Source organism: Agelaius tricolor, unplaced genomic scaffold, assembly GCF_023055355.1.
Source record: "Agelaius tricolor isolate 1412-34295 unplaced genomic scaffold, bAgeTri1.0.p SCAF_28, whole genome shotgun sequence".
NCBI classification, from domain to species: Eukaryota; Metazoa; Chordata; class Aves; order Passeriformes; family Icteridae; genus Agelaius; species Agelaius tricolor.
The window spans coordinates 2200076-2219776 of record NW_027269288.1 but is presented as its reverse complement, the minus strand read 5'-3'; the positions used below and the strand labels follow the sequence as shown (position 1 = coordinate 2219776).

At 55.2% G+C, this 19701-nt stretch overlaps 1 protein-coding gene across 2 annotated transcripts in view; it reads left to right on the top strand.

Moving 5' to 3' along the window:
• VWA5B1 (von Willebrand factor A domain containing 5B1) overlaps positions 1 to 13934 on the top strand; it is a 29198-nt gene extending 15264 nt beyond the window's left edge. For both annotated transcript variants that reach the window (XM_071448938.1, XM_071448937.1), the window contains exons 12-23: positions 1742 to 1856; positions 3378 to 3563; positions 3788 to 3983; positions 4942 to 5129; positions 7741 to 7951; positions 8133 to 8453; positions 9078 to 9215; positions 9778 to 9906; positions 10894 to 10968; positions 11324 to 11393; positions 11608 to 11731; positions 11947 to 13934. In XM_071448938.1, coding sequence (XP_071305039.1) covers positions 1742 to 1856; positions 3378 to 3563; positions 3788 to 3983; positions 4942 to 5129; positions 7741 to 7951; positions 8133 to 8453; positions 9078 to 9215; positions 9778 to 9906; positions 10894 to 10968; positions 11324 to 11393; positions 11608 to 11731; positions 11947 to 12669 — 2476 coding nt within the window. In that variant the 3' untranslated portion in view covers positions 12670 to 13934. The remainder of the gene's footprint in view (positions 1 to 1741; positions 1857 to 3377; positions 3564 to 3787; positions 3984 to 4941; positions 5130 to 7740; positions 7952 to 8132; positions 8454 to 9077; positions 9216 to 9777; positions 9907 to 10893; positions 10969 to 11323; positions 11394 to 11607; positions 11732 to 11946) is intronic.
• The last annotated feature ends 5767 nt before the right edge of the window (positions 13935 to 19701 follow it).

The window sequence follows — 19701 nt, the reverse complement described above, 5'->3', positions numbered from 1 at the left end:
GCCCTGCAGGGCCAGAAACCTGGCACAGGCTGGCATGTGCCTCCCCTTGAGCACAGCTCCCTCTCACAGACGTCCCCACTTCAGAGACAGAGGCAGGAGAGATTGCTGCTATGAGCCATGGGAGAACCTCAAAGGGTTTGGAACGAATCCCAGAAGTTCAGATGCTTTTTAAACAATCAAAAGCAGGATAATTGAGCTGACAACTTCACAGCTCTCGGCTGATGCTTCCTGCTAGGAGAGATTGACACGCCAACAATCTTCCTTGCTTTTTTTTTATATTTTTTTTTTAAAGCACATCTGGGGCTGGCCCCAGCTGCTTCCAGGATGGGGCTGTGCAGAATTGAATATGCTGAAAGGCAGCAATGTAAAAAGCAGCTAATTGTGCACAAGCTCCCAGCCTGGCTCCCCAGCCCTGATCACAGGCTGTTCTGGTTTCTCCTCTGCCTCTTTAAGGGGCACAAAACATGGGGAAAATGTAAGAAATCCTGATTCCTCTTCCATCTCTCAGACTTTGGAGTTATCAGGGAAGCTGCTCTGTGGGTTTGTAACTGCACAGAGGTCTGGTTGTTTCCCACCCTCCCACCCCTGGCTCTTGCAGGGCTGGAAGGGAGGGAGGGTTAAATGCAATCAGAGCTGGAGCATGGTCTCAGCTGACCCTGGAAGGGAGAGTGCTGGGCATGGCCCATCTTAAAAGAAGATCAGAGCCTTATTTAGGAGGGGTGTGAGGCTGGCCTAGGATTTGCAGGCAGCTGAGGATTAAAACCCTCCAAGAGAAAAGCCCCTTGTGCAGATGCAGTTTGCTGCTCAAGGTGCTTTCTTTCTCAGCAATCTCCTGCCCTGCCCAAATGTAATATCCCACCCATTCCCATCCTCCTGGCTTCCTGGCACATCCATCCCCACCTAGCACTGCCCTCCCTGCCAGGGCTCCAGCTCGACTTGCAGCCTTCAGCCCAAACCAAACCCTGATTCACAGACCTGGGAGGGGAGGGGGAGCAGCCTCACCTGGCTTGATCATCCTTCCTTGAGAAAATGTTTATTTTCATTGCAAGCAGAGATAATTACTGGATCTTTAGTGCTATTGACCACAGCCAGCAGGGAAAAGAGCTGAACTGAGAGCAAAGCAGCTTGTTTGTGTTTGCAGAGGAGGGGAAGGCTGGAGGTCCTGCTGGGAACCCCTGAGTGTCACTGCTGAAGGCTGCTCTTTGGGGAAGGGGTTTGGGGTCTGCTGAGAGGAGGGGGCTGGTGGTTCATAGAACCCCAGAATGGTTTGGATTGGAAGGGGCCTTAAAGCTCATCTCATTCCACCCCCCTGCCATGGCAGGGACCCCTTCCATAGCCCAGAGTGCTCCAAACCCCCTTCAGCCTGGCCTTGGACACTTCCAGGGACCCAGGGGCAGCCACAGCTTCTCTGGGCAACCTGTGCCAGGGCCACCCTCACAGGGAAGAATTTCTTTCCAATATCCAGTCTAACCCTGCCGTTTTTTGGCATAAAGCCATTCCCCCTTGTCCTGTCACTCCATGACCATGTCCAAAGTGCTTCTCCAGCTCTCTTGGAGCCCCTTTAGGCACTGGGAGGTTCTCAACCTTCTTGCCACATACCTAAAAGAGGGGCTGGTTTATTCTGCTGGACACAGCAGTGGCAAAAAGCCAGAGGGAGTTTCTGCCTGAGGGAGTGTGTGAGCTACATGGGGCTGGTGGGTGGCTTTTCCTTTGGATCCTGATTCTCCCTGTCCCTTTGCAGGTGCTACAGCTTCGGCCTCGGGCCAAACGCCTGCAGGAGGCTGGTGCGGGGTCTGGCTGCCGTGTCCAGGGGCGTCTCCGAGTTCCTGGAGGAGGGCGAGAGGCTGCAGCCCAAGGTACAGCCCCGCTCCCCGGGGGCCACCCGCGGGGCTGTAAGGATGCTCTGCTTCAGCGAGGGGGAGGCCGCGGCTCCCGGGGGGCTCATTCCCCATCCTGGCCCTGCCTTCCCAGCCCCCCCCGCAGCAGGTGGGCAGCGGGAGGGGATCAAAGAGCATCTCGGTGTCCGGCGGCCGTCGGAGGGAGCGGAGGGTGCGTCTGCCTCCGCCTGGGGCTGGGGACCACGATGGCCGCGGTGCTGCAGCTCTGCCTTCAAAGGCGGCTCTGCCTCAGGTACGGCGAGGGCAGTGGGACCGGCATCAAAGCAGCCAATTAGTTTTGAAGTCGGGCTCAGCCCTGGCGTTGCTCAGGCGAGAAGGACGCGGGGTTGGAGCGAGAGGAATGCGCTGTGATGGCTTTGCTTATTAAGCTGGCTTTAAAGGCTCTCCATTCCCTCTCTCCCCACGAAGAGTAAAACCGTGTGCTTGAAATCTGGCATAGGGATGGCTCTGTCCCCTGGTGAATGCAGAGCCCAGCCTGTCACCTGCTGCTTGACTAAACCCAGAGAGAATTGGGTCTTTAGCTCCTAAATATCTCCAAAAAGCCAGCTTCTACTTTCTTGATCTCTCAAGGAGGAGTTCGGCAACTCCACCCTCTGCAGGAGCCTGGAGCACACAAAAACCTCTCTAAGACAGAATGGCATCAACATTTCTGATGTAAATTAAAAGCAGAGACAGTGAAGAGAGAGGTGTTTAATAAGAGCTATTAATAAGAGCTTTGCAGGCTGTGCAGCTCGGTGCCTTCAGCAGTCTGAGGCGTCAATTAATGGCCTTATAAAACACAGCCTGGTGTGTCTTCCCAAGCCTGTGAAAAAGCAGGGAACAATGGGGAATATTTGAGCTCTTCTGTCTCTAAATCTGGTGTTCAGTTCCCTTGGCATGCAGGGAAGCTCATGTAGATGGCTCCATGGGAGATTTGCCCATGAGGTATTCACGAATATTGGTCTTCTCCACATGTGTAACAGGCAGAGCATTGCTGATCTCTGGCAGTGGCTTGTGCCAGCAATGAGCTGTTCCAAAATTATCAGTGTGTGAGTGCTGGGCTCAGGAAAAGAGCTGGGGCTGGGGCTCAGACCAGTGAAGGCCTGGGTGCTAGAGGGGAGCAAGGGATGCTGCCTCACATCAAGTAAGATCCCTCAGGCCAATAGCTCCCACCTTGCTCTGGGCTGGCAGTGTGTGTGAGATCAGCCCTGTGCTCCATCATTATCTGATCATGGTAAAAATCATGGAATCATGGAGTCATTTAGGTTGGAAAAGACCAACCATTAACCCAGCTCTGTCAAGTATAACTGTGCCAAGGAAATGGGGGTGTTTGGATGGACATCAGAGTAGACTAACAGGAAGCAGAATGTCAGGAGAGGGTAGGAATCAGCTGATGGGATTGTTTGAGGGAATGTTCCCCTTCCCTGCAGCACATGGCACGTGCACCATGGCTCCCACTGTGTCTAGCTGGTGTTGAACCTCTCTCCCTGCCCTTTGCAGATGATCAGGTCACTGAAGAAGGCAATGGCTCCGGTCCTGAGCGACGTGTCCGTGGAGTGGGTCTTTCCTGAGAGCACTGAGGTCCTGGTGTCCCCTGTCAGCAGCAGCTGCCTGTTCCCTGGTGACCGCCTGGTCAGCTACGGTGTCATCTGTGACACCTCCCCGTACCTGTCCAACCCCAGAGCTGTGAGTCTGTCCCAGGAGCAGGGGGTGTTGGGGTGTACACAAGAGCCTTGGCTCTGTGCATGGTCAGGGGGTGTCTCCTGCTTCCCAGCTGTGGCTTTAAGGGAGTGATGGGTGGGACTTTGGGGGGCAGTAGTGGCTAAGGATGCTGGTGCAGCCTGTCTCAGCTGGGAGCTGGTGGACAGAGACTGTGGTGGGACCTGTTCCCTCTCTGTGCTTCCCCCCAGGACAAGAGGCGGCAGTACAGCACGATGCATTCCCAGGAGTCGGGCAGCTCTGTTTTCTTTCACTCCCAGGAGGAGGGAGCAGGCTTGGAGAGCTGGAACCACTCCAGAGACTCAGAGGGGTCCTGCCCCACCGAGCACTCCCCCGAGCACCTGGGCGTGGGCAGAGACCCTGGGGGAGAGTCGGACACGGACACGGGTCAGATTTTTCTCTCTACATGCTGGGGGCGGGGGGTGATGCCCTGTCTCTCTAATCAAACTTCTGTCACTGCTCCCCCAAGTTTTTTGCCTGATTTACACATGTCTTCAGCTGCAAAGAGCTGGAGGAGTTTGCAGGAGAGATGACAGATCTCCTGAGGCTTGAGCAAGTCTGTTTGGTTTGGATGTTTTATCCAAACCTGTCAGGAAATCAAGGGAAGCCCTGGTGAGCTGGGTTCCCTGGAGATTTTCAAAGCAGCTTTAGCTTTGGCCACATAATTATTTACAAGCTTCCCAAGCAGTGTGAGGAGGAGTGGAGTGAGCAAATGGGTAGCTCTGCTAGACCATCCCTGTACCTGCAAAGCAGCTTCCCAGTCAGGAGAGGGGGAGAATGGATCCAAAGCCCTCTCCCCAGGGTGTCACTCCTCCCCACCACGGCCTGGCTGGGTGTTTGTTTCAGCAGCATGTGGCATAAAGCAGCTTGTTGCACCCTGGAGCTGGGGAAACCTCTGTTACTCATGGGATGTTCTTCCCTTTTATTCCAAGAGGATCTGTACTGTGCATCCCCTCAAACTTGTCAAAAGCAATGAGAAATCATGTCTTTCCAAGGCAGATTTTAGTCTTGCTCTGACAGGAGCGTGTCTGCACTAATTAAATTTCATTAGTAAACCCTTTGTCTTCTCCAGGGAGGTTTGAGGAAATGCAGTCAGGCGTTTTTTTGACTGAAAACTCCTCAGACAAAACCTTCCCAACCTGCTCTCTTGACATCCCCAGGAATTTTGTGTTTCTATTTCCTTCTGTGGTTTTGCTGCTTTGTTTAAAACTTTGCAGGGCTGAGTGTGGCCCCCTGAGCTTTGGCAGGACCTTGGTGAGGGCTCCCTGCCTCCCACTGTGAGCCAGAGGGTGGTGCTGGCTGATCCCAGTGTGGAGTGGAGCTGATCCTCTCTCCCACCGTTCAGGAATGGATGTGAAGGCTCTGTCCAGGAGACGGGCGTACAGCACCACCCACATCTCCGAGCACGAGCCCCGCAGGAAGGTGCCCACAGCCAGCGACCCTGGCACTGCCCTGGTGAGAAACCCCCTGAGGAAAACCCACCTGCAGGACCTGCAGCAGCTCAGCCCTGAGCCCTGGCAGGTGGATTTCCAGGTAGGTGATCCCCTGAGAGGCTTTGCCTGCAGGTGGAAGCCAGCAAGGAGGAGGAGGAAAATATCAGGTGGATAAGAGCCTGAAGGAAAGGGCCTGACTCACACTAGCCCTAAAATATTGATATAGATATAGATAATAGATACAGCTCTGCAGCACATCCCAAACACTGAGGAAATGAGCCAAGCAGGGGGCAGAGTGCCATCCTGATGTCCCTGATATCCCATCCTGATATCCCATAGCAGTCCCTCCCCATGGGAGCCTGCTTTTCCCTGCTCCCCTTCCCCTTAGCAGCCTGTGCTTCACCTTGCTGCTCCTCTGGTCCTTCTTACCTCCCTACAATTTAAGATTCAAACCTGTCCATGGCTGTGGCACTTCTGTGCCTGGCAGGGAAAAGGAATTCAGTGCCAAAGCAGATTCCCAGCTGGATCCATTGCCTTACACAGCATTGGGATGAGATGTGAACCTGTGTGATGATACATCTGCTGAACAGGGTTTTGTCCCCTACCTGCAGCAGGTGGAATTTGGGCAGATTTTTCAGCTGATCTTTGGGAAGGATAGGAATAGTTTTCTCTTAGTTTTCTCTCATCCTTGGCATCGCTGGGATGCTCTGCTCTGCAATCAGCATCTGCAGGGCTAGGAGGACAGCAGCACTTGTGTTCCCATGGAAACTCAGAGCAGGGACTTTCATTTCCCCTCTTCTCTGGGTTAGAGATCACTGGGTGAGGGCTGGGAGGGGAGATGAGGGGGCAAAGGGGAAAGCAGAGCCAGGGCTCCAGAGGGAGGGATGAGACCTCTGCCCTCAGGCTACAGCAGTGAGGGTGGTGAACAGCATCAGTGACCAAGAACAAGCAGGTTTTAGGGGTACTGGCAACATTCCCTGTATTGGGAAGGTCCCCAGAGCATCCTCCTGCCCTTGGTGTGCGGGCAGGGATGGAACTGACTCCCTTCTGGGGGGGAGTAAATGGTTAACAGCATGCAGCCTGCTCTTAATTAAATGCAGCCTGGTTTTGCTATCCCTCCTGCTGCCAGGGCTCCCAGCAGCTCTCCCAGCTCCCAGTCCTGCTGCCAGGGCTTGACATTTTCAGGGGTGTGAAGCCAAGCCCTCAGCTCATCTCCATGCTTGCCATGCTGGGAAGGAAAGGTCAGCACCAGCCACAGGCAGCTTAAACCCCCAGCTCCATTCCCAGCTGGCTTCCCCTGGCTGGGAGGAGAGCTCAGGCAGGAGAAGGAGCAGGTTTGGAACAGAAAGGGTATGGCAGGATGTGTCAATATTAGCTTGGTAAATCATGCCTGGAGCCACCTGGCTCCCAGTTTTGCTGGTGGTGTCATAGAGCAACAGAATTTAGGTGGTGGTGGAGGTCATATATGTCTGTCACTCAGAGAAAGTATCCTTCCATCCACCACTTTCTACCACCTCTGTTCCTTGCTGCTGATGTCCTAGGAATATAGAGTCTGTCTGTTCAGATGGATCTTCCCACAGCCCTGGGGACAGGGATGAAACCCAGACCTTGCACAGGGGAGCATCTCTGTGGAATGTGGCACCACAGGTGCTGGAGTGGGGGATGCATGTCTCCTGAAAGTGGAGAAACAGTCTCATAAAAGAAAAAAAAAAAAGAAGATAAAAAGATAAAAATTCCTTTCTCCCATCCCCTGCACCTCTCTCCTTTCGTTACTAAGCAACTGGTCCTTGATCTTTCTGTCTCTCTTCTTTTCTTTGGTTCCCAAGTAAAGTCATTAAAATGTCTGGAGGGATGAAACTCATATTTCACCTTCTGTATATCTGGGGAAGGAGCCCCTGGGGCCAGGGTCCCTTGAGGACACCCCAAGGTCTGGTGGAGGGCTTTGTCTGGGCATGGATCCCAGCTAGGGGTGGGCAGAGGGAAGGACCTGTGTGACTGCACCCCTCACAGGGGTTGGGCAGGGAGCAGATGGGATCAGAGGGCACAGAGCAGGTCCATGCAGGGAGCAGATGGGATCAGAGGGCACAGAGCAGGTCCATGCTTAGAGCAGATGGGATCAGAGGGCAGAGAGCAGATCCATGCAGGGAGAAGATGGGATCAGAGGGCACAGAGCAGGTCCATGCTTAGAGCAGATGGGATCAGAGGGCACAGAGCAGATCCATGCATGGAGCAGATGGGATCAGAGGGCACAGAGCAGATCCATGCACGGAGCAGATGGGATCAGAGGGCAGAGAGCAGATCCATGCTTGGAGCAGACGGGATCAGAGGGCAGAGAGCAGATCCATGCAGGGAGCAGATGGGATCAGAGGGCACAGAGCAGGTCCATGCTTAGAGCAGATGGGATCAGAGGGCACAGAGCAGATCCATGCTTGGAGCAGATGGGATCAGAGGGCACAGGGCAGATCCATGCTTGGAGCAGAAGGGATCAGAGGGCACAGAGCAGGTCCATGCTTAGAGCAGATGGGATCAGAGGGCACAGAGCAGATCCATACTTGGAGCAGATGGGATCAGAGGGCACAGAGCAGATCCATACTTCGAGCAGATGGGATCAGAGGGCACAGAGCAGATCCATGCACGGAGCAGATGGGATCAGAGGGCACAGAGCAGGTCTGTGCCATTGGCTCCAGCCCTAACACCTGCTCTGCTCACAGCCCCTCCCGGCCATCCCGCACGGCTCTGCGGGCAGGATCCGCGGCACAGGCGCCCGGCGCCCCGCCCTGCTCCAGCACAGCTGTGTGTCCTTCTGCCACGACGCCGCCCCCCCGGACGGGCTGCAGGAAGCCCCGGCGAGGGGCTTGGAAGCACTCGGTGCCATCAGGAGCCTGCACTCCTCATCGGACAGCCGGAGCCCCGGGGATGTGGGTGAGTGGGAGAGGGGGAGGCATGGCCAGCCTCACCTGTCCGTGCCGGGGTCTGGTGCCATTGCATCGCACCCCGTGCCACCGTGTGACAGTTGGGAAGGATTAATTATGGTTTTGTGGTGCCAGTGGGGAATTCAGCTCCCAGGGAGGTGGATAATTATCCTCCTCTCCCCTCTCTGCAGAGGCTGCCCAGCATCCATCCCTCACCTTTGAGACAGAGACCTCCTCCGACTGGGAGCCCCAGGACCTGGATATCGGCGCTGCCTGCGGCTCCCCGCGCTCCTCCCCCAGGGCCCTCTGCAGGGCAGTGGTGAAGGGGCTGAGGAACAACGAGCCTGTGCAGTGGGAAGTCACGTTTGATATCCACCCTCTGTTCCGGGAGCGGGAGAGCCGCGAGGATGGTGACAAAGACGTGTGGAGTGAGACCTTCCACCACCTGGCAGCCAAGTCACTCATCCAGGACTTGGAGCAGCTCGCTGAGAGGGAGTGTGAAATCGAGCATGGTAATGCACAGCTGGCTGCAGGCAGACCCTGCCCGGCCTCGGGAGGGCTTCCCAGCAGTCTCAGCAGCCTCTGGAGTGAAAACAAAAGCTGCTGGTGATAAAATATTAGGGAATGTCTCACACAACTCCCAGATAACAGCTCCCTTCAGCTGCCTTGTGCTCTTCTGCTTCTGCAGCCTTGCTGCACATGGTCATTCCTGAACTCATGTTCCTTCCCACTCCTCAGAAGCAGGGGTTGGACTTGATGGTCCTTGAGAGTCCCTTCTGACTCAGTATGTTCCATGATTCTGTGATCCCTCTACTTCATGCATGAGGTAACATGGTTATTTTTAAGGAGTTGGTCACTCGGAGCTGGGAAGTGGCATCCAGCTCCAGCAGCAGCCACACATCACTGCCGTGGGCCACACATGTCCCTGGGCCATGTCAACCCTGTCCTCATGAGGTGCATCTGGGCTTGTGAAACAAGAGCAGGAGCAGCAGTAGGCAGAGTTTAGAGAGATAAAGGGATACAGCCCCTGCTGGGCATGGATCCCCAGGCATGGGGGTGGGTGTGGGAGCTGGGTGTGAGGGCTGGGGAGCCCCTGGGGCCCCTGGACTCTGACCCTGCTGTCCCTCCCGTGGCAGGGTCTGGGCGGCGGTTCCAGCTCAGCGCTGTCCACACCAGCAAGGCCTGTAACATCATCAGCAAGTACACAGCCTTCGTGCCTGTGGACCTGAGCACCAGCTCCTACCTGCCCACCCTGGTCCAGTACACCCACACAGGTAACGTGGGGCTGGCACAGGGGTGGAACCTTGGCCTGGCAGGGAAGGTGTCACTGGGGAACTTCTCTCAGGGCAAAGCCTATGAAGCCGCAGCACAATTTGGCACCAGACCCATACCCAAGGTTGTGGTCAAGATCTTGGTGGCACAAACCTCTTTCTATGGCCAGGGAATTGGTCTCCTCTGAGGTCTGGATACCCAGGGATGACCAGAGAATCACATAATGTTTTGGGTTGGAAGAGACCTTAAAGCTCATCCTATTCCACCCCCTGCCACCATCTCCACTACCCCAGGCTGCTCCAAGCTCTTTCCATCCTGGCCTTGGACACTTCCATGGAGAGAGCAGCCACAGCTTCTCTGGGCAACCTGTGCCAGGGCCTCAGCACTCTCATATCAAAGAATTTTTTTCCAATAGCCCATCTAAGCCTACTGTCTTCCAGTTTGAAGCCATTCCTCCTTGTCCTGTCACTCCAGTTCCTGACCAAGCTCATTCTGTGGTTTCATTGCCATCATGCATGTGCCAGTCTCTCTCTAAAACTGGCCATTCTCTTCTCTCATGCCAAGGGGCAACATCCAAGCAAGGCAACCAGAGGAAACAGAAGAGTTCAGGAAACAGAAGGCGTCGTGGCTCTTCCCCGGGACATCCTCAGGCAGCATGTGGCCAGAATGGAGACTATGGATTGATCAGCATGAGTAAGATTGCCTGGGGTTTTATCTCCTCCCTGGTGTTAGAGATCTCAGTTGTAGCAGGCCAGGGGCTTGCTAGGGCCCCGTGGAGAGCAGAGGCCTAAAGATAGGAAATGCCAAGTCATGGCAAGCCCCTGTCTTCCACCTTTCAGACCCCAGCTTATCTCTCTGTAACCCCATAGGTCACTTTCCCTTAACCCCTGCTATTGGACAATTCTGGATCCCCCTATACCCTATAGAATGGGCTGTTTTAGCCCATTCTGGTTAGAAGAGCCATCTCTGGAACCCTTCACAGACCCCCAGTAAAGACATGGCTGTGGAACACCAAGATGGCCTTCTCCTCTTTCGCCAGGATCTGCCGGTCGGCCTGCAGCGCCTTAGCAAGCAAAAGAGCTGAACTCAAAAGAGCTGATAATCACTAAAGAGCTGATATCCCTTATGCTTGCTAAAGGTTGCCAGCGACTGAGAGCTGCTTGGGTTTCAGGCAGTCTGAACCTGTAAGAGGACTGAGCTGTCCGGCCTGTGCAGCCTGCCTGGGGGCAAACCTGCTCTCAGCAGGAGGCTGGCACTCAGTGGCTTGGGACACCTTCTCTGGTCCTTTTAAATCCTGCCTTCCCCTTTGCATACTGTGCTCACCAGACACATGTCAAGCTGGGGCTCATCTCCTTGAAGGGAGAGGAAGCTTCAATTTCCCCCACAGCCCTGACATGGCAGGGGTGCTGCTGGCAGTGCTTGGGAGTTAATTGGCAGCCGTAGCGTGGGTAACATGAAGGATGAAACGAGTGTAATTAGAGGCAGGGGGGATGTGAGACACTCACTTGTCACCAAATCCTCCACTAATGAAGACGAGTTGGATTGGACCTTGTCTGGCACTGTCAGAGCTGGAGCTGAATTACCAGAGCCCCAAAGAGGCTCATTAACCCCATCGTGCCGTGGGAGGGAAGGTGCTGGCTTTGGCTGGGTGCTGTTGCTGATGTGGTTCCTCAATTGCAGATGCTGAGGAGAGGAGCCCCTCACCCTCCAGCACCCCGTCCTTGTCTGCCTGGGAGCGCTGCCGTGGCCCTGAAGGTAGGGAAAGAGCTGCTGGCACCTCGTGCAGCTCCATCAAGTCAGTGGTTTGGGCTTCTGCTGAGTTTTGGGGAATTTTATAAAAATTTATTACCTAAAACTAGGCTTGTGAGCACAGGGCCGGACTCATTCTGAGGTGTAAAGGATGGAACTTGATGTGACTTTTGGTAAAAATCTCCCCCAGGTTCATTTTTAAAAGGTATAGGAATTTTTATTATCCATATAGGAAAAATGAGGCAAGGGGAGAGGAGGAGTTTTGCCAAAGATTCAGCAGCCAAACAAGCCAGGACCTTGACTCTGCTCCCTTTTGCTCCCCTGTAGCACCTTGTTAACCCAGCACTGTGTTTCTCCCCAGGGCCTCTCCACAGCCTGTCTGCTTCCTCTGCACAAGCCCAAAAATCCATTGAGAGGCTCTTTGCTGCCAGGTATGAGCCAGCTCAACCTTCCTCTGACCTCAGCAGGTGCCTTCCACCTGTGTGGGTCTGATGTGAACACAAGCCAGGGGGAGAGGAGGGACCCAAGGAACTGGAGCTGGGGCTAAGCGTGGTGCCAGTGTCTGGGGAGTAGGGATGGTTTGGAGGGGAGGGTGGGTGTCAGGATGAGCACAGAGGTCACAGACACCTTTTCATCCTTTCACAGGCTGACCCTCAATAAAACCATGCTGCTGGTTCGAGCTGCCAAAGGCTTCATGAGTAAATCTCCAAGCAGAGGGAGCAAAGCCAGCTCTGAGGGTGACAGTGAGAGCATGGACTACCTTCCCCTGGTGAGCAGCTCCTCCCTGGGTCTTGTTGGGGTTGTGTGGTCACTGCAGGGGAGCAGAGGAGGATCCCCCCAAATCTTCCTCCTGCTACCTCTGACAACCACGTCCAGTGACCTGCTCAGAGATGGAGAGCTGTTTCACCCATACATGCCTTTTTCCTGAGCTACCCACAAGTGATTGGTGCCAGAGCTTCCCTTTGTGCCTGCCATCCCTTGCAGGTGTCCCTGCAGCTGGCCTGCGGTGCCTTCCTTCTGAATTCAGCCTTCTGCGACGCCGTCAACATCCCCATGGAGAAGCTGAAGTGGACGTCACCCTTCGCCTGCCACCGCCTGTCCCTCAGCCCCTCGGGCTCCTACAGCAGCAAGAGGAACAGCTCCTCCTCCTCGGAGCACAAACCCCTGAACTGCCCCCAGCAGCTGCTGGTCCCCAGCGGGCAGGGGAAGGGCCCCACCACTGCAGACCTGGCAGGGGGAGCAGTGCTGGGGAACGCGGGCCGCCCTCGGCACCTGTCGGGCAGCGCTGCCGAGAGCATCTCCAGAGCCCTGAGAGCCGAGCAGGAGCAGGAGCTGCGCCCCCCGGCCATCACCATCCGCAGCTTCTCCTCCCCCGCCGGCAGCGGCAGCGGCTGGGACACCGAGGGCGGCTCGGAGCTCCAGGCTGTGCTCTCAGACGTGGAGCTGCAGCAGCAGACGGAGCCCGAGGGGATGCTGTGGGCCACGGCTGTGGCCCTGGCCTGGCTGGAGCACAGCTCAGCTTCTTACTTCATCGAGTGGGAGCTGGTGGCTGCCAAAGCCAGCCTGTGGCTGAGCGGGCAGGACTTCCCCGAGGGATCCAGCCTGGCCACGGTGAAAGCTGCAGCCCAGCAGCTCTTTGTGCTGCTCCGTCACTGGGATGAGAACCTGGAGTTCAACCTGCTGTGCTACAACCCAGGCAGTGTGTAAGAGGAGGAGGAGGGAGGCTTGGGCAGATTACTGAGGGCACAGGAGCAGGGATCTATCCTTAAGGAAATGCCTCCAAGGAGCTCAACTCCTCTGCTGCAGGGATGTGTGTGTTTATTAGAGCAAACCCTGCACACACAGCAGCCTGGGCTAAATCCTGCACTCAGCAGTCAGGATTTTGCCCTGGAAGGGAACCTACCACTGCCTGCAGTAGATGCTCTTTATTTTCAACTAGATCAGCACTTCCAGCTACAGCAGTTCCCTCTGATTCTGGTTTCTTCTGGTCCAAGCCCAGTTTCCAGGGCAGATCTTGTGGCCTGTTCCACTTTCCCTGTCCTTGCTTAGATGCCTCTTCCCAGCTCTGAATCACTGCCAAGCCCCCACTGCAGCCCCTCAGCCCCAAATCCCTGCTTTCCTGAGGCTCCTGCCTGGCTCCTGCCATCTCAGATGGCTTTCAGAGAAGGCAAAGTCTGACAACATGCTCACCTCATGGATAAAAGGGAATCTGGGCTGGGAATGAGCATGTGAAGAGTGGCCCCGCTGTCACAGCCAGGAGGATCGAGCCCAGCCAGGCCAGTTGGAGGCTGGGACCAAACCCCATCCCATCCACACAGTGCTGGGCTCCTTCAGGCTCTCTGCAATCCCAGCAGGAGTTTGTGAGATCCCTTGCAGCCAACGTGTGCCTTTGGAGCTTCACAGGCAGAGCCAGGGTGCCCGGGATTGAAGGATCAAGTGCCTCCAGAGGGAGTTGTGTGCCACTGTCTCCCGTGGAGCCCGTCTGGAACCCACTGCCTTCTGCTCCCTCCCTGGGCATGTAGCAGCCTTGTCCCAGCAGGCTTCTGTCTTGTGTCTGTGTGTCTGGGGGTGACACGGGAGGGAAACCTGTGCTGGGGACCATGAGCACCCCTCTGGTGTCTGCTCTGGTGTCACCTCTCCAAGGTCCCCAGGACCATGAGCATCCCTCTGGTGTCTGCTCTCAGTGTGGCCTCTCTGGGATCCCCAGGATTATCCTTCTGCTCTCTGCTCTGGTTTCACCTCTCTTGGGTCTCCAGGAGCTTCCCTCTGGTCTCTGCTCTCAGTGTCAGCTCTCTGGGTTCCCCAGAACCTCGAGCACCCCTCCAGTGTCTGCTTTGATGTCCCCTCTCTGAGGGCCCCAGTGTGGCAATGCTCAGTGCTGCTGCAGGTTTGCCGGCCGGGTGCCTCAGCACAGTCGTGTTCTCTGTTGTTGCAGAAGTGTTTTTGTCCCAGTAAATCACAGCCTGCTCTAATTCCCAGTGTGAATCCTTTGTTTTGGGGTGGGTTCTTGGTGGGTTTCCCTGGGGCCACCCCAGCTGGTTGGAGCACTGAGTGACTGTTCAGTAAAATACCCCCAAAACAACCCCGTGATGATTTAGTGTGTGAGTCTGGGTTTCAGATGGGAAAAGGAGCTTCCTTCCAGTTTTGGGGAGTTGTGTTTTGCAAACCCTGGATTGCACAGCATTTGGTGAACTGATGCATCCAGGATTTTAAAACCCAGGGGAAATTTGGTTTGATTATTCTCTGAGACAGAGATGGAGCTGAGAAATCTGCTGTCTTTCTTTGCATAGTTTAACCTGTCACCTTGGTCAGTGCAAGGAAACAGAAATCCTGCCTTCATCCCACATCATCCTAATTAGTGTTGTAATCACAGGAATTGATAAAGCAGCCATTGTGTTTTCCAGTCCAAAGCAGGACATGGGAGCTCTGCCATCCCTTATTTTCCCCTGGGCAAGCAAGGACCCCCTTGGATGCCCTCCTGCTTTTGGTGACCTCTCTATCTATACATCTATCACATAAAATAGACACTTCTAGCCCAGTTTCCTCCCTCCCTCTGGACTCCATCTCGGGGGATGGAGCAGATCTCCCAAGAAGGGAGTTGGTGCCTCCAGCCCCAACATCTCCAGAGGCCCCCTCAGAGCACCCTCTTGGCATCCAAGGGGATTTCACCCCAGTATTTTCCTTCAAGAAGGGCACTCCGGTGCTGTTGCCGGGGTGACCGCAAGTGCCTTATTAAGAGAAATTAGTTTGAATACAGTTGTCAACCGTGGCTTAATAAATAACCCCCTAATGCTGTGTAAATAAACATTTGCATGCAGCATCTGCACGGGGAGGGAGAGACGTCCCATCCCGGGCAGCCTCGTGCCAAGAGCGGTTTTGGGGAGAGAACTGGCCAAGTTGGGGTTATGGCGAGACCCCGCAGAGACCCCTCCGTGTCCCCCTGCCCCGTCCCACCCGCCGGGGGAGGTTTTGCTGCCGAGCTCCGCTCCCGCCGGGGCCGCGCTCCTCCTCCGCAGGGGCTCATTAGCCGGGAACCGGAGGAGCCTTTTCGTGCTTTGAAGGGTTATGAAATCTGAGGGAGAGGGGGAGGACGGGAGAGCTTAAAAAAGAGCCGTCGTGTCCCCCCCCGCCCCACGAGCCAGCCGTCGCTGCCGAAGGAAAAGGGCTGGCAGCCGTTCCAGCACAGATTGCGCCTCTGCCCCGTCCCCCCGCCAACCCGCCGCCGACGGGCGATGCCGCGGCGTGGAGAACTTCGCTAGAAAACGACATTTTAAACAGAATTTGCCATGTTTGGTGTGCGTGTGTCCCAGTGCTGAGAGGGGAGTTGGGGGCAGAGGCCACGCTGCCATCCAGGGGCTGCTCCAATGCCTTCAGCTCCCGATCTCTACAAATTGGTGCAATATCCACCTGCGATGCTGGGGAGGGGTGCGAGCCCACCAAACCAACCCTCACCCCTAAAACCTGAGCCGGGGAGCAGCGTGGGGCTGCCTTGTGTTAACTACAAAATAGTTTTGCTTCGGGCATGTCTTTGGCTTTGATTTTCCCCATCCCAGGACCCCGGGCATGCCGGCGGGGGATGCAGCCAGTTGGTGCCGTGGGCTCCATCACTCCTGAAATAGAGCCCAGGGGCAGCTTTTGGGTGTCGGAGGCATCTGAGTGAAGTCATGTGGATGTTATGCAAGACTTGATGATAGGTTGTAAACAGCTATTAAAGTGATTGACAGGCCCAGGACGAAGTTTTGAGGGGGGAAAGAAAGGGGAAAGATGAGTAATAATGATTAAAATAATTATCAAATCGAGACGTTCCTTGAATTAAGGGAAAGTTTTGTGAGGAAGGAGGAAGATGAAGAAATCACGTTTGAGCACTTCCCTGAGCTGGGAGTTGGGAGGATGGGGCAGATACTGAGCACATAAAGTTTGGAAGGGAGGGTTTTGCATCTTTAAAACCAGCTAAAAAAGCAATTTCAGCAGAAATTTGGTGCATTTGGGTTCACTGAGTGCTGCTGGGTGCCTGCACCCCCAAAACCCAAGGGCTGAGCAACCCAAGGAAAGCAGCCCTGAGTTAATTAGGAGAAACAAGCAGATTATGGGGAAGACAGCTTCTATTTATATATAAATACTCCAGTAATCAGCAGTGAAGGGCAAGGGAAATCCAATAGAAATATGTGACTGTTTAAGAAGCTTTCTGAGCAAAACGTTACACAATCAGTCGCATTTGCCTGGGTCTCGCTCCAAGTCCCAAGAAATTAAGGGGAAAAAAAGAGTGACCCTGAGCAGAAGGAAGGAGAAGGGATTTGTAGAAGCTTCTGCCCATCAGATAAGGGGGAATCTCAGGAGCCTAAATGGAGATGTCAAGGGTGCCAGCAGCTCGCTGTGTCCCCAGACCCCCCAGCTTTGCCCCCAGAACCAGCGAGCTCCACACCTCACAATGCTGGGGGTTAATGGGGAAGTGCAGTCATGTACAGGTGAATTTCACTCAGAAAAAAGATGCCTGGAGCTTCTCTGTGTTCCCAGGGTGCTGCTGTCAGTGGGTGCTGACACGGAGCAGAAATAGCTGTGGCCGCCCCTCGATTTCACACATCGCCCTCGCTCCTCCCGCAGCTCTGCCTCACCCCAGCACAACACAGACTCTGGGGGGGCTTCGGGGCTGCCACACGTGTCCTCTGCTGAGAATCACCTTAACAATGGTTTTCAGAGGCAATCAGATGGCTGGATGCTCACCTTGGGGCTTGGAGCTCTCTAAGCACCTGGGGCTTGGGTCTTTTTGTGTTGTTTCCCCTCCCAGGGCAGCTGCACTGAGATTTTGGGATTTGTTATCCTGAAGGCAATAAAAGGCCTGAGGCTGAGGTTTGGGGGGTGTCTCAGGGGAGGGATGGGTGCAGAGCTGGGGTATCTGACCCTGCCAGTGAGCTGGTTGTCCCAGTGTCGTGCCTTTGGGGTGGCAGCTGTTCCCATAGAGTCATTCCCTATACAAAGAAGGAGGATGGAAATGTTTCCCCTTGCCTGCAAGGAAGCAGCATCACTGCCCAAGGGTCACTGGTGAGTGTTTGCTGCAGCTCTGGGTGTGCCTGTGGCTTTGCAGTGTGGTTTTGTGGGGCTGTATTTAAATCAGGAGAATCAGCCCCTCTTGTGCAATGACCTTTTCTGGTTTTCTCTTTCTGTGCCACCTGTAAAGTTACCTTTGCCATGGGAAGTTTGTGCTGGGCTGGGATGCACATGAGTCCTGCAGGTGCTTGTGCCCTCCATGTGTAGCCTCTTGGGGAGGTCCCTTTTAATTGTTAAAATAATTAAATCTCCTCAAGACACAGAGATGATATTGTTCATACCTAAAAAGCCAAGCTAGAGGTTTGTGGGCTTCTCTGCTCATTAAATTAGAGGATTTCTTTGCTTTTTGTTGTGGTTTTTAATCCTTTCTTTGCACTGGGCAGAAAAACAAGGGATGTGGGTTGTGGGATGGGAAGGAGTTGGAGTCAAAACATCAGCCCCAGTACAGCAAGCACAGCACCTAGGAATCCTGGAAAGGAAGCCTGTAAAGGGTGTAAATCCCCTGGGAAAGGTGACTTGGTTGGCATTGCAGGTTCTTAAAACCCTCTCTGGCCACGTGCTCATTGACAGCCGTGGAGCTGAGCCAGATCCAATGCACCACAGTGGGCACGAACACCGTGGTTTAGGGCACGAACACCGTGGTTTAGGGCACGAACACCGTGGTTTAGGGTGAGCTGCCCTGTGCCAAACTCCCAGGGGTTGGCCAAAGGCACCCTGGGTGCTGATGGGTGCTGGTTTGAAGGCGGTGCTCGTTCCCCCCAGAGCAGGACTGGGGGCTGATGCTGACCCATGGGTGTCCTGCTCCACAGAGGCTCCCTGGGAGCCCAAGCCCCACAGGATGCTTCCCTCACACCTGCTTGGTTAAAAGGCTTTTAAAAATGGTTTTCGCCTGGGACTAACCCCATTTCCAGGCCTGGAAGTGGCAGCAGGTGAGTATTGGATGCCACAGGGCTGGTGTGCAGGCTGCTCGCTGGCTTTGGGGGTTCTGGCAGCCTTTTATGGCTGTTAAGCGTTGAATTCTTGCTGTTTTCAGTCTATCCACAAGGGCGGTGAAGGGATGGGGCCAGTCCTGCTGCATGCAGGGGGTTGTGTCACCTGGTTTAGGAGTGGCTGCAGGATGCCCTGCTCCAGACCCGCGGCCCTCGCCGGTGGGATCCGGGCTCTGGCCAGGGATCCCATCGCAGGCGTGGCTCGGGGCCGCGGCTCCCGCTCTCTTCTCCTCTCTCCTTGAGGCTGCAGTGGCTGCTGCCGCTTATGCAAGCGCCGGGAGCCTTGTGTAACCGTGCCGCAGGAGGGCACAGCCGCGGGTGGGGGCGAGGCCCCGCCGGCATCCGCACGCCTGGAGCATCCCTGTCCGGGCTCTCCCTCCCCATCACTCCCCAGGCCTGCGCTTCCCCGGCGTTCAGGACTGTGGGATGGATGCTCTGGGGTCTCGTGGCTGTTTGCTCCTGGCCGGAGCCAGGGAAGGGCGCAGCAGAGCTCCTGGTGCCCAGCTGGGAATAAACTGGGAATGCTGATCCCCCTGGAATGGATGGACAGGATCCATGCCTGGCAGGGGTGGGGGGATGGGGGCAGCTCCCCGGTGTCCCTGAAAGGGCTGTCCTGGGTTTGTGTCGGGCCACGGCTCAGCTCAGCCTCCCTTCGCTCCCGAGGGGCTGAGTTGCAAAGTGATTTTCTGTACCAAACCCTATTTTTTGCTGCTCATAGGGTCCCCCCGAGCTCCCTCCTCATTCCTGCTTCCCAGCACCTGCTGCCGATCTGGGGCTGAACCTGTTGCTATGGAAACTGGTTATGGATGCTGATGATGCTGCCAGGGTCTCATCCTGATCCTGCCTTTCCCCTTTCCTTACCCTGTGGCTCAGGGATGGTGCTCTAACCTGGGATGAGGCTGGGATCAACCTGGAGAATCCCAGGAGGTCAAACACCGTGGGGGTTCAACCCAGCTGTAAATAATAAGGGGAGTTCCACCCCCGAGCATTTGTCCAGATCCAGTGGGAATAATCCAAGAGCAGCTTTCCCAAGGCACCTCCCCCAAACTCAGCCATCTCTTGAGGTTCCCCCCACTCTGGGGATGCTGTGGCTTCGAAAGGGCTGGGGCTGGATTGCACCCAGGTGGGAACTGAGTCTCATCCCAGCTCCACCAGCACCTCTGCCCTCCAATGTGGTGTCCCAGAGGGAGGCTTCACTCCACCTGGGCAGGCTCTGCTCTGTGTTGGCTTCCTTGTCTGTGACCCATGGGAATTGGTGCTTCAGGTTTAAAACGATGCTAAGCTGAGAAAATACTAATTAATTAGAGCTAGCTGGAAAATCCCAAGTGCTTCCTTGACGTGGCATCAGCAAGAACCTCCTGTGTGTGTGTATTTCCCCCTCCAAAAATACATATTTTAAAAAACACATTAAATACTTCACTGGTCCCTAGGCCTGGTTTTTGTGGGATACTGGTGTGTCCAGCCCTTGTGGAACCACCAGGAATTGGGGGTCTTGAAGGGGCTGCTGCAGGCTGAGCCCCACCACATGTCTCTTAGTCACAGAGTATTTATTTATATTTGAGCAGGTTTGGAGCAAAAATGGGAAACAGGAGTTGTGGGGGGGACACAAACAGGCTGCACCGGCTGCCCGGGCTGAGTCAGAGCTGGATCAGCCCCATCTCCACACCCGTGACTCACCGCGGGTATTTTGGAGTCTTGTGTCACA